The 14,376-nt window shown below is 33.3% G+C and overlaps 1 protein-coding gene across 2 annotated transcripts in view; it reads right to left on the bottom strand.

Annotated features, from left to right (window-relative positions):
* The window catches only part of trus (programmed cell death 2 like trus), an 81,579-nt gene that overhangs the window by 19,289 nt on the left and 47,914 nt on the right, over positions 1 to 14,376 (bottom strand). For both annotated transcript variants that reach the window (XM_072534333.1, XM_072534332.1), the window contains 2 exons: positions 10,802 to 11,054; positions 1,158 to 1,349 (listed from right to left, as the gene is read on the bottom strand). In XM_072534333.1, the coding sequence (XP_072390434.1) occupies positions 1,158 to 1,349; positions 10,802 to 11,054 (445 nt within the window). The remainder of the gene's footprint in view (positions 1 to 1,157; positions 1,350 to 10,801; positions 11,055 to 14,376) is intronic.

Below are 14,376 nucleotides of genomic sequence, written 5' to 3'. Positions count from 1 at the left end.
TTAGCAAGCCATAAACTAGATAATTTAGAGAAAATAACCTCAGAAACAAATATTAATTTTTCAGACACAATAAAAAATAGTTCTTATTTCACTTATGCAATCTTATTTTTGATAAAATGTATGTTACTTTATATTTTATACAGGATAATTAAATATTTTTACCGACGATTTCGTAGAAATCCGTCACATAGTTGTCAACAAATTACAAATTGTTTAACACTAAATATATGTCAAAGTAAACGAAAACATGTACATGAGACAGATTTAAGTATAGATTGTAAACATAATAAAGACAATAATTATAGTGAATCCAAAAAGTGTGAAGAGACTAGTTTCACAGAGACTACACCGATAAGACGAAGTGAAAGACTATCGAGACTAAAAGAAACTATTTAAATGTGTTAAAATAAAATAATAATGTATACAAATGTTTTATACCATTTAAATGAAAATTCATTTTACAATTATTTTCATTCTTACAAAAGGAGGTGTAATGTACCTACCTACTCACATGTAAGATAATTAAAGTATCTATGTATTTCTATATAGTTTTTAGTCACCTGGTATATGTTATTTACAATTATGAAAAGTTCTCATGTATAATCACTAATAATTATTTGCTGTTAGAAATCAGAATCAATACTCTTCATAAATATTTTCCTATTTAGAATAAATAAGTTTCGCTAGTTTATTCACCTAATACTTCGTATCTATGGAATAATAATAATTTATTTCTCTTATTTCTTTGTTCGATAAGCTATCCGTATTTGCTATTTTAATATTAATATTTGAGTCCAATCTCTTGTACTCAAATCCATCCAGAAACATCGTTAAATAATTGTAGATAACAGAACTTATATATTCATAGTTTTAAGAAATAACAAGCAGAGTGTAATTTTCATCCTCTAATATAATAAATTTATACATGTCAATATATTCTGTTTAATTCCAAAACAAAGAGTTAGTCCGGAGAAGAAATAAACGCATAGTATTCCATAACATAACCTTAAACTACTGGGAATGGAAAGCAAAATATAGAAGATTAGTGGATGCGACTAAGACTCACCCCGAGTTGTGAGGCCAGACAGTAAGAAGAAGAACCTTGAACTATGTTCTATTTAGTCATAGAATAATTATTACTTTACTATTTTACGTACCTCAAAATTTGGCCAGGATTACTTTGAATTTTGGATAGGAAATGATGAAACATTTTATCTCCGTGAGCTGGATTACTTTTCTCGTATTTTTCGAATTCTTCACCACCTGCAGCTCCTCCACCCTCGGGACTAACTAAGTGTAGATTGTCGTCATTTTTCTGTTGATAATCTTGCAATAACTCTTTAACATGCCTATAATCAAAAACAATAAATTAAAAGTGTCAAATAATACTCAGAGTTAAAATGTTGTTAACTGGTAATTTATTCTTTAACTAAAAACACGAAATCTACACATCAGATAAAAGCAAGAAATATGCCAAGAGCAACAAAATATAAACTTTATATAACGATAATATATTGAGGACCATAACAGATGGTGGAGATAACAAACAGGGCCTATGGAGAAGGCGATAAAACTTTGAATTCTATAGACTTTTTGGTGATGTAGATATAGTTTAAACCATCAAAATAAACCGCTACGTGGGCCAGTAGCGCACCTAGAATTTACGTCTGGGGGGAGGTTTTGGTTGGTCACCGAAATTTTTCTTATGATGCTACCTCCATTTTGAGTCCTTAAAATGTGTGAGTAACAGTGTCGGAATAGGGCCCTGGGGGAGGGGGGTTAACCTCCAAAACCACCCTGGGTGCGCCACTGACGTGGGCTACCTGATGTGAATGGATAGAAGTGACCATGGTAAAATAGAGAGAAATTGGAGCGAGGGGATGAAGAAGGCATGAACTCGACAGGGAAGGAAGGAAGGATGGTTTGAGGCAGGCCAAGACTTATGAACGGTTACAGCGCCATCTGATGATGACATAACAAGTGCAATGAACGGTTTGCTCTCTATTTGAATGTGAAAATTCTTCATTACAAATCATTATTTTTATTTTACCTATATTCGAGCATAATGTTGACGAGTTGACTATGGTACCTCTGTCACAATCAGTTTCTTTTATAGCTTCGGAAGAAGACAATTCCTTTTTTAGCTCTATTAATAAACTCAGTGTCAATATCAAAACCTACCCCCTTCCTTTTTTAATTGTTGGTAATTTAACAATATTGTTATTCAATATATTACCATAAGGGATTATGATTATTTTATTCTTGATAACATATTGTTACGATAAATATCATGGCCTAAAATAACTGTAAATATATAAGGACTAATTCTGTTTTGTTGTAGAAATTTCGGCGAAGGATCTAGACCCAAATTATTATGAATCATCCGATTCGAGGTGTCCAGGTAGACCGAAATAAAACCGGTCTGAGCTTCTGGGGAGATCGCCGCCGTTCTCGAATAACAGGACTTCATATATAATAACGGAACTGTAATTGAAGGGGATCAGTTAATTTTGAACACGCGCTCGCGATTTTAATTGTTACGTTCGCCTATATAAATTATGTATTATTCATTAAATAAATTGATATAAGTTATCGTGCTTTTTAATAAATTAAAATAAGAACCTTTTAATAAAGACATTATAAATTAAATAAAGACATAGCCGTTAAATAAATTTCATTTCAATATAATCCCCTCCCTGAACGTATTGCCGTTGAGCGAAAGATTATCAAATTACATCTTATTTCTAGGATAATAAATTTCTTTTATGAATGATTGGAGATTGGAATAATAATAATTGTTAATTGTTATTGTAGTTTGTCTTGAGTAATTTTTTTTTGTTGAGTTTTTTAATAAATTATCTGCATCTGAAATTATCGGATGTAAACATTCAGAAACTTTCAGTTTATTTGAGCGCACCGTACCTGTCCCGGGTTATCTTGCAACGCATTGTAATGTAATCGATATTTTTATTAGATATATACACATTACACATAACTCATTTATTAGTTTAAATTGTTTTAAATAAACAACCTTTACGTCTGGAACAAAATTATGCAATTAAGATTAATTTGAACCCATAAACAAAACTCATAAAATTTCAAGTGAACGCAACGGTATGATTTCTGGGTAACTTACTAATATAAACATCACAATATTAGTTGAGTTTCCTAGAATTAGATAACTGATAATATCTTTTTTGAGGTGTTGAATAAAACGACAATGTTTTTGCATTAGGGACAGGGACGGACTAGGGCCTAAGCATCCTAGGGGGTCTAAGAATTTAGGGCCCGAAAATTAGGTTTTAACTTTTTATATTTAATTTTTATTTTATAATGAGCCTTCATAATGAAGATGGAGAGCAACTACAAAAATCGTCATCATTTTCACAAATTTCACTTACTCAAACTTCAGAAACAGCATTTGTCTTCGAAACTATTCTGCAAAATTTGCCAGTAGGAAAAACCAAGCAATTCCGATTGTGAAGGTGAAACAAAAAGCGATAATAATATAAATTTAAAACTATCTCAAAGTAGTGATGAAATTAAGAGTTTTGTGAACTTACATAATGGCCAGAATACTTAACAGACGCCATACGAGAGTATTATATAAAAAATCCACCAAAATAATTAAATAGATATTTGTCAGCATCTTCTATTCGATGCAACGAAGGGCCAAAACAAATTTCAAGAAGATTAACTATTTTCTCCTTCTTCAGAACAATTAACAGCGGAGAAAAAGTTAAAAGAGATTTGTTGGCTTATACTGAAACCAACAACTTATTTTATTGTTAAGTCTGTAAATTATTTTCCAAACAAACAACGCTAATGACAAAAGGGTCAAATTATTGGAAAAATGTACATAAAAATAAAATTGTCAGAGCATGAAAACTTCAGTTACCAAATTAACTCCATTTTGATTTTTATAACAGGATCTAAAATAACCGGACGCATTGACACTGAACTGGAAAGACAAATGATAAATGAACAAAAATATATTGGAGGGAAGTATTTCAACATCCACAAGGAAACTAAGTTCCTGTAGCTGGCTGTATACCATGTATCACAAAAAATTTATTTAAAAATCCTTTATAAAAGGTATATAAATAAAATACCCTATCGGGCTACATCACAAAATGTTTTCGGAATCAATATTCCATCATCAGTGTGTCTAAGTGTACATGTTTTGAGCCACTAAATACTTGGGTAAAAACCCGTTAAATGTTTTTAATTTGAATTTAAGTTACATTATTTGATCTTATATGCTATGAGGTTTTAGTTACAATTGGAATTGATAACATGGCCACGTAAGACTCCACTGGAGGTTGCTAGTCCGAGACGAAGTGTCTACGAGGACAACTTAAGTTGCTATCAACAAGTCCTCTCCACTAAAACTTGGAGAAAGGTATTTTTTTTAGAATTTTTGAATAATTTAGATTTAGACATCACTAACTGTCGGGAAGTGAGTTAGGATAATGCGTTTAATATGTTAGGTAAATATAAGGTACTCCAATCTAAAATAAAACAACATATTTTTTCTGTCCATTTTATACCATGCACAAATCATTCAATAAATTTAGATGGAAACGCTGCAGCCGAAATTTGCATGGAAATGACAACTTTTTTCAATATCGTTCAGGAATTGTACGATTTTTTTTCAAGTTTTACCCATAGGTGGAATGAATTACAAAAAATGTGTAAGAGACACTTAAGTATTAAACCTATTTGTGACACCAAAAGCTCTGCTCGTTCTGATGCTGTAAGTTCCTTAAAAGAAAATGAAAAAAAAAATGAACATTGTCTCCGTTATTTTTTCTCAAACAAAAATGACAAACCATTTGAGTATTTGAGTAGATGTCATCATGCTTGACTTTCTAGGGAATAAAATTGCAATGAATTTCCATACCATTTTGCATCATATTATCACAACCATTCTACTATTGCATCTCCGCTTGTTGTAGTCCAATGATAAACCGGTACAGGATCCTTTGCTACGCACTATAAATTCCAGTCTAGGGTGTGGAATAGGAAGGATAAATAGGAATTTATTGGAATAAAAAACTGGGACCTGTTTTCTCCTGTGAAATGAAGTGTGGGAGAGAAATTTTAACTGAAGTAAGTAGAGCTACACGTAGGGGACAAAATCTGAAGTAGTCTTTCCCCGACTTGCATTATAAAACAGTACAGTACTACCCGCGAACTCCTTTAGCAAACATTAATTAGGTAGTTCCCACAACAATTGGGTTGTTGAATTTATTACCGATAAAATAATATTCCAATCTGTTTTATAACAACTGACTAACAGACATTTCGATAATGAGGATTCTTTTCAGGTAGCATTTGCGTAATTATATTTTCATTATGAAAATGACTTTACTCATTACGAAAATAAAATCAGTATTAAAAACTATGAATTCCTTCTTTAAATTGATATTTATGTAGTAAGTAATTAGTTACGGTTTAATTGAATATTATCAAAGAAACATATATCATTGTAACTAATTAATACAATATTTTGTCGAAATATTGCATTAATTAGTTAAAACGATCTTCATTTAAAAATAATTAACACAAATTGTTATAACTTAATGTTAGTAAGCTAAACAAGTTGTCATTGCTTTATAAGTATCTCGCATAATCCTCATATACTCACCAAATACTCCTTTCTTATTAAGAGCCCACCACAGAACATCTCGAAGAACCCTATCATAAATATGCGTTCTTGAGATCAATGACCGTCAAGATCAATACGACAACTATACAACCATCCCCCTTATCTCATACGCCAGCAAAAATAATGCTACACATAATCAATGAGAGACTGAAAACTTTCCTACAAAGAGAAATATCCCAAAAGCACACTGTATTTACCAAAGGTAAAGGTACTAAACACCTTTTGAATATAAGACAAATAATAGAAAAATCTAGGGAATTCAATATCCTACTATACATTTGTTTTATTGATTATCGCAAAGCGTTTGATAGGGTCCAATGTCAACATTTATGGCAGATACTAAAAAAAGAAGGCGTATCACAACAATTTATTTCGCTTATAACTGAACTATAAGAATACACTACTGGAACAAGTGCTTGACACACTCTCGAACTGAAAAAAGATGTATACTGTCTCCACAATTATTTAATATATATCATTATACGCGACAGGTATAACTTCCTTCAGCTTATTATAGAAGGGAAAATAGAAGGCAGACGCGGCCCGGGTAGACGACAAATGACCTGGCTGCGCAACATCAAAGATTGGACAGGATTAGACTTTCAAAGTTTAATAAGGAAAGCCCAAAATAGGGAAGACTGAGGTCATCGCCAACCTTCGTTAAGAAGACGGCACCTAAAGAAGAAGATATCATCATCATTCTAGCTTTACAACCCTGCATGGGTCCTAACCTCCTCAACAATATTTCTCCAGTCGACCCTATCCATCGCCTTTCTCCGCCAAGCACGTATTCCCATATTTCTCATGTCTTCATCGATGTTATCAAGGAACCTTGTTTTGGGTCTTCCTCTTATTCTCTGACCAATGGGCCTATCAATGAGCGTTTTTCTAGCTGGGTCATTTTGTTTCATCCGCATTACATGCCCTATCCACCTCAGACGTCCTATCTTAATATGCTTTACGATATCAGGTTCCTGGTATACTTTATAAAGTTCAAAGCTGTATCGTCTTCTCCACACTCCATTGTTATTACCTGCTCCATAGATTCGCTTTAGTACTTTTCTTTCGAAACATCCTAACATGTTTTCATTATTTTTTGTTAGAGTCCAGGTCTCTGAACCATATGTTAGGACTGGGCGTATTATTGTTTTGTAGAGTTTTATTTTTGTATTTTTCGATATAATTGTGGATTTAAGGAGGATTTAAGGAGGAGATTGGAGGAGATTGGTATTATTATTTTCAGTGTTAAGGAGCGCTCTCAGGTATACAAATTCGTTCACTGCTTCGATGACGTCGTTTTCTATAACAAGCGGTCGTAGGATTTCTGGTCGCGTGCTTATTTTCATATACTTCATTTTGTTATTCATCATCAGCCCATAGTCGTCCACTGCTGAACACAGGCCTCCTCGAAAAACCTCCATTCAGATCTATCTTGCGCTGCTGCAATCCAGTTGGTACAAATCCTCTTTATGTCGTCAGTCCATCTTGGGGTGGTCTTCTCGGGTTTCGTCTATCCGCTCTCGGTCGCCACTCCAAGATTTTTTTGGTCCACCTATTATCCTTCATTCTAGCGACGACGTGTCATGCCCACCTCCATTTAATTTTGGCTATGTGTTTTATAATGTCTTCTACACCACTTTTTCTACGGATTTCTTCGTTTCTTACCCTATCTCGCAACGTTATGCCTAACAATGATCTTTCCATTCTACGTTGCGTCACTTTTCGTGTAGATGTCCTTGTTAGGCTAAGTCTCTGCGCCATATGTAAGGATAGGCAGGACACACTGATTAAAGGCTCTTCTTTTTAAGCTGATAGGTATATCACCTTTAAAAATATCACGCAGTCTTCCATATACTGCCCATCCCAGTGTTATTCTTCTTAGCAGCTTAGCAGTTTGATTATCTCTACTAATTTTTACCGTATGTCCAAGGTATATGTAGCTGTCAACAATTTCAATTTCGACGTCTTCTAGCCTTAAAGGATGGCTCGGAACTAAATTAGTCATCATTTTTGTCTTTTGGTAGTTAATATTTAGACCTACTTTAAGTGCTGCATCGCTGAGTTCATTCAACATATCACTGGTAGCCTTTAGGTCGTCTGAAATCAGAACAATATCATCTGCGAATCGTAGATGACTTAGCATCTCACCATCAATATGTATTCCTTTACTTTTCCATTCCAGTGACTTCAAAGCATGTTCGAATACATAATGAACAACTTAGGCGACATAGTATCTCCCTGTCGAATACCTCTCCTGATATGTATCTTATTGGTAGGACCGTGCAGATTTATAGTTGTAACATTTCTGTATATATTTTCTATAATATTGGTGTTCCTATAATAGTGCGGGTAGTTCCATAGTATCAAACGCTTTATGGAAGTCTATAAATGTTAGAACTAGAGTTCTATTGTATTCAATTGATTTTTCAATCAAGACTTTTATGCACTGTATGTGGTCATTTGTACCATAGTTGGGGCGAAAATTAGCCTGTTTTCTTGGCTGATATGGCTCAAATTTTGCTTCCAATCGATTGGTTATTATTCTGGTGTATAGTTTGTATAAATGGTTGAGTAGAGAAATTGGCCTGTAATTCTCTAGGTTCATGTTGTCACCCTCTTTATGCAGAAGAATTGTAATGGAGTTATTACAAGCTATAGGAATTTTTTGACTATACAAGCAGAGATTGAAGAAGTCTTGTATTTTTTTCAGAAGAGAAGTTCCGCCAAGTTTTATAGCTTCTGTAACTATTCCATCATCTCCTGGCGCCTTGTTGTTTTTCATTTTTTTGTGTGCATATTGTATCTCATCTTGAGTAATTTCTGGAATGTCCTCAGATCCCTGGTTTTGAACCTTTTGTCTACCGTCTTCATTTACGTTATTGTTAATTTGGTTTGTGTATAATATAGTGTAGAATTCTTCGACTATTTCAAGTATTTTCTGTCTGTTATCTTCCGTTTTGTTATTGTTTATTATTAAACCCATTTTTGTAGCTGATTCTTTTAATGCTACATTCGTCTCTCGTACAGCGTTTTACGTTCTTCGACAATATTGATATCATCAGCTTAGGCAAGGATTTGCACTGATTTATTACGTATTGAACTTATGGTTGTGATTTGTGACATACGTATTATTTGTTCCAGAGCCAGATTGAACAGTATACAGGAGAGAGGGTCTCCCTGGCGCAGCCTGTTATTTGTTTTAAAAGGTTCAGACAGTTCCCCCTGAATTCGTACTCTACATTCAACTTGTTCAAGAATTAGTTTTGTTAAATTTACCAACTGATTTGGTATTCCTAGTTCTTTCATTGTTTTGAACATTTTTCTTCTATTCACAGAGTCGTAGGCTGCTTTGTAGTCTATAAATATGTGATGAGTATCTATGCCATATTCCAGTGTTTTTTAGAAAATTTGTTTCAGGGTTGCAATCTGATGAATTGTCGATTTATCACCTCTGAAACCAGCCTGGTAGTTTCCTACTACCCGTTCTGCATATGGCGCCATACGGTGACTTAGTATTGTGAAAAATATTTTATATGTTGCATTTAGAAGCGTAATTCCTATGTGGTTAGAGCATTCAAAGATATCTCGTTTTTTGTATTTGGTGCAAAGTATTCCAACATTCCAATCATTGGAGAGGGATTTCGGTGTTCATATTTCTTTTATAGGCTGCTGTAATACCATTATGGTATCATGGTCACCTTCTTTATATAGTTCAGCTGGGAGATTATCTATTCCGGGTGATTTGTTTCTGGCTAGTTTTTTAATTGCATCTTTAACTTCAAGAATTGTTGGTGGTTTCTCTTCCCTCTCGTCTGTTCCTCTTACCTCATCTCTTTCGTCTCCCAGGTTTTCTTCGTCTTCCTCTTCCTATATTAAATGCCTGGTTAAAGTATTTCACCAATATATTTAATACATCTTTCCTTGTTGTTAACAGGTCGCCATTCTGACTTCTGCATTTTTTTGTGGTTGCCTTGAATTATTTTCTCCTGATGTTAACTGTCTTATAGAATGCTCTGAATTCTTTCTCTCTGTTGAGGTTTTCTATATATTTAAGTTCCTCATTTAGGTGGTTTCGTTTTTTTCTTTTATGTATCCTTTTTGTTATTCTCTTTTCTTTGTCTGGTAATTCTCTACAGTTGTTTTAGTTCGTCGGGTAAGGTTAAAGTGCTTGACACACTCTCGAACTCCATCCAGAACAAGATGTCAGAAAAGATGTATACTGTCTCCACATTTATTTAATATATATGGGGAGCATATTTAGAGAAGAACGCTTGAAGGATGGGAAAAGGACATCTCAATAAATGACCGAAAAATAAATAACCTACGTTTTACAGATAACACAGCTCTTTTTGCAAATATTCAAGAAGAGTTAACTGATCTCATACGACTGGTTGAAAACGAAAGTCAAATATTTGGTCTTCAGTTAAACATATCCAAGATACATATCATTATAGTGGACAGTGGTTGTGAATTCACACTTACATCTAGGATCATTGATCACAAACACAGAAACACTATTAGATAGGAAGAAATAAAACGTAGGTGTGACCTAGCAAAAGTCGCCGTTGGAAAGATAGCCAAAATATGGAACGATTTTCAAATTTCACGAACTCTAAAAATGAGGTTGATCAATTGCTTAATATTCCCAATAGTGACGGAATCAATACTGACGGAAAGAAGAAAGGTAGACGCCACTGAAATGTTTTGTTGGAGAAGAATGTTAGGAATTCCGTGAAGCGACCACAGGACAAATACTTCAATTTTAAATGAGCTAAAAGTCCGCAAACGGCTCTCCAGTAAAGTCCATCTCCAACATGGACATGTTATGGCGAGGAAGATCCCAATAAGATGGATAGACCACATTACAGCAATAACAACGATGACCTCTACACTCCCTCCGGGAGGTTAGAACTGATGAGGGAGAGAAAGAGAACCATATGTAGATGGTCCTAAAATGGATCATGTGTAGATGGACACCAAAAGACTAGTCTTCCTAGTAACCAAAATTGATGTATCGATGTAAAAAACCATTTCCACTGAACGATATTTCAAATGTGCTGATTAATTAGACCACCCTGTATACGGTTTATATGAAATTAAACCTACATGCTTACTTTTAAATAAACATACCTGTCACTAACATTTCCAGATTGTTTTTCTTGAGTTTCTTCCCAGACTGACATGAAATAAGGTGAAAATTGAATTAAAGACGATCTTCTCGTGTCCAATTGGCAAATATCCTGTGGAAGTGGAGCAGCTTCTTGCAGAAGCGAAGCGATGTCACGTTGAGGAAATGTTGGAGTATCGATGCTTATTACTTCTCCTTCATTTCCTTCAATTTCAGCTGTTGCCAAAGGGGAGTGCAATCGACCTACAGCACCACCTGCAAATAAAACGAATTTTATAGAAATATTAAAATACTTTTTTGAGGAACACGTTTGGCATTGAAGAATTCATTTATCGCAGACCTATGAAAGGAATCAGAGAGAATGGATAATAAGATAGGTAAGAATCAATTCTATTATATTTTATAAAACTAACTCATTCATATAAGATTCTTTGATTTAAACTACTTAGCAACGAAGTAATATTTACAAAAACTGTATACTCTCGATTGTTTAAAGACTGTATAACTGTATTAAAAAGTTTAATAAGCATATTTTTTATATTGTCCTTAACTTTAATAGTTCAACAGTAGCTTTTCCGCTTTTCATATTCTTCAGCGCATATAGTACCTCTTCATTTATGATCATTGGTCCGCTGTCTGGTTCTTCTGATATTGTTAGACCGAGTCTTTCTTTTTTCTATATCTTCTTTCTATGTTTGTAGTTTCGTTGTCTGCTGCTATCTGCCCGTTATTTTTGTAGATTTTGTATTTCACTGCATTTCTCATTCAACCAATTTTCCTTTGCTTCCCTTATTTTCTTCAGTATTTATCTGTGTATCTTGGCATATCTTGATTTGTCTACAGTTTTAATGATCTTTCTGTTATCCATTCACTTAAATATTTCATCGGTCATTCAGTCTTCTTTGGATGTTTACATCCTGATTTTTCTGTTATCAGTTGTAACTGGCAGAATTTCTTAATTTATCATTTTTAACATTAATTTTTTTTCCTTGTTTTTCAATGTGGAGTGATCGATGTTTTGTCTATTTTGGCTCTGTTTAGATTTAACCTAAACAACTGAGTTATGATCAGAAGCTACGTCAGCACAATTGATGAATATTTCGTACAAATAAATAATTATTAGCAAATAAACCAAAAAGAAATTCCTAGAAAACTAGAGGTTGTGCATAAGGATTACACTAATTTACACTATTCAACTATTTGTTCCACAGTATAATTAGGTTGATGTTATATTGATATAAAATAAAATTTGATAAATGTATAGACCTATAAAAATAGTTTTTATTATGTTGAATGACATGATTGTTCTTATATGTTATGTATTTTATCTTATATAAGTGTAATCTATAAAAAAAGATAGATTTCCGTATTTTTTTCCTAAAATAAAATACCAATTCATAAAAGTCAATAAATTGCCAGGGCAGTTTAACAATAGTGTTTGGTATATTTCAAATTTTTTAGTCATCAATAATGATCCGATAACATAATGCCTATCCCTGCATTATTCTTTAGAAATAATATAGACATAATAATAAAACTTAGTCACGTGACTATTGCTAAGCCAAAGAACCGAACGTCTGGATTAGCAAAAATATAGGCGACAGTGAAATGCGATTCAATTTCAATATTCAATTGAGGATTGTTTGTGCTGGTTTGTGTTTGAGCTTGAGTTGAGTTGAGACAATCTGACAGTCTATTGCGTAAACTTGTTGTGGGTGGAGCGTGGAGCGACAGTGCCGATAGTACACATGAGACAGTAGTACCGGTTTGACGTTTCTAGTAGAAAGTGGAAAGTAGTGGAAATATTAAAGGTGATAATCACACATTTTTAAAAAGACTCTGATCTATTAAAACTGTTTAATTCATGTGTTTGTGAAAGTTAAAATTTGGTAAGATATGACTTTTATTTTAAATTTTTTTTATTACTGCATGTCTCAGGTTCTGATAAAATCCTGAGATAGCAACATCCAACTTTCATTTTATCCTTTTAGCAACTAGTCAGGTAATTTACATCTTTCGAAACTTGATTACCATGGTCCCTTATCTACTGATGTACTGCTAATTTAATAGTTTACTGGAGGTCCAGTCTCTCAAATTATACTACTATCACGTTATTATTTTTTCTATATTGTAGTTTTAGTTTTATAGCGTTCTTCCTCGAGCTATTAGTTGGAGGAGCTTGCATGTAGAACCTCTCATTCATGACTTATATTTTGCAGTTTTTTGAATTTCTCTATCAGTTGTTTTTCGGCCAAAATGCTCTTAGGTCTTTGCTAGTTTTTAAATCTTTGGTAACGTTAATTTTCTTGTGTATAAATGCGTAGTAGAAAGTATCCGTTTCTTCAGTGAGAGGTCCTGAATTCACATTCTTAGCATGGAAACTGGAGGAGACTTGTAATGTTAAACAGAATCTGCGATGTTATATCAAGGTTATAGTACAAAAGTTACACCTAGAAAAGAATTCTTTTATTTTTTTAAAAAATGCGGCAGTCTTTTTGGGTCATTTTCTTATCTATCTAATCCTCCTTTGTCCATAATTATGTTGCCAGATCTGACTTGAGCTTTAACTCTTTTTGTTGGTCGATTTCCAGTTTAGTTTTCTCGAGTTCGGAGGTGTTGATTTTCGGAAAAAAGTATATTTCTTATCAGCTGTTTCAGATTAATAAAGTTGATACTCAAAGCAACTGTCGTTTGCCTGACCGGTTCAGTGTCACAAACAGGGTACGTTTTTTGGTTATTTCTCTGGCCTAAGTATATAGGGAATATTACAGCAAAAAAATTAGCATTTTTAAAGGCGGTTTTCCACTAAACGGACAGTTGAGTTTATTTTTTGTTTGTATTTTCTAGAACCTTAATAACAAAAACAAAACTGGAACAAACCCAAAACTCTTATTTCCATCAATCAGGCTACCCAGCTATAGAAAACACATTTCCATAAGACTTGGGTTTCAAAATACGTCAAAACCCTTTCATGTTACCGCTTTCGAGCAGAACCCGAAAAACAAAACTCCAACTATCGCAAAACACACCAGTCTTTAGAAATTTGCGAACAGTTGCAATTTTGTTTAATTCCACAAGTTTTATTTTGTTTTTTTTTGTGTTTTATTTTTGTTTTGTCCGTTCAGTGGAAAACCGCCATAAGATTTCAAAAAGAAAAACATATATAAACATATATAGGGTAATTTATCACATAACAAGTATACATAACTTACGTTAAAGATAATATCAGATAACGATCGCGACAACCTTTTTTCATTCTCAAAATAATATACAACCTCCAATGAAAACCAATATTAAAGATATTAAATGTTTAATATTTCGAAGAAAAATACAGAATAAATACTTTATCGTATCGTTGACACAATACAATTTACCTGCGTACCACGCCTTCTACGTACTCATTATATAGACAAAAGTGTCTTTTTGTATTTCCAAAAATTGATGACAAATACCTATATAAATAAAACCACAATCTCATTATCGGGGATTAATAATTAATGAGGGTTCCCTATTTGTACATACCAAGTACAAGAGAATAAAAAATCTGTATCTTCTATAAATAAGCCATATATTTTTT

The sequence above is a fragment of the Diabrotica undecimpunctata genome, chromosome 6, assembly GCF_040954645.1.
Source record: "Diabrotica undecimpunctata isolate CICGRU chromosome 6, icDiaUnde3, whole genome shotgun sequence".
NCBI classification, from domain to species: domain Eukaryota; kingdom Metazoa; phylum Arthropoda; class Insecta; order Coleoptera; family Chrysomelidae; genus Diabrotica; species Diabrotica undecimpunctata.
The sequence above is the reverse complement of the archived record's forward strand: the minus strand, read 5'-3'. Positions and strand labels throughout refer to the sequence as shown.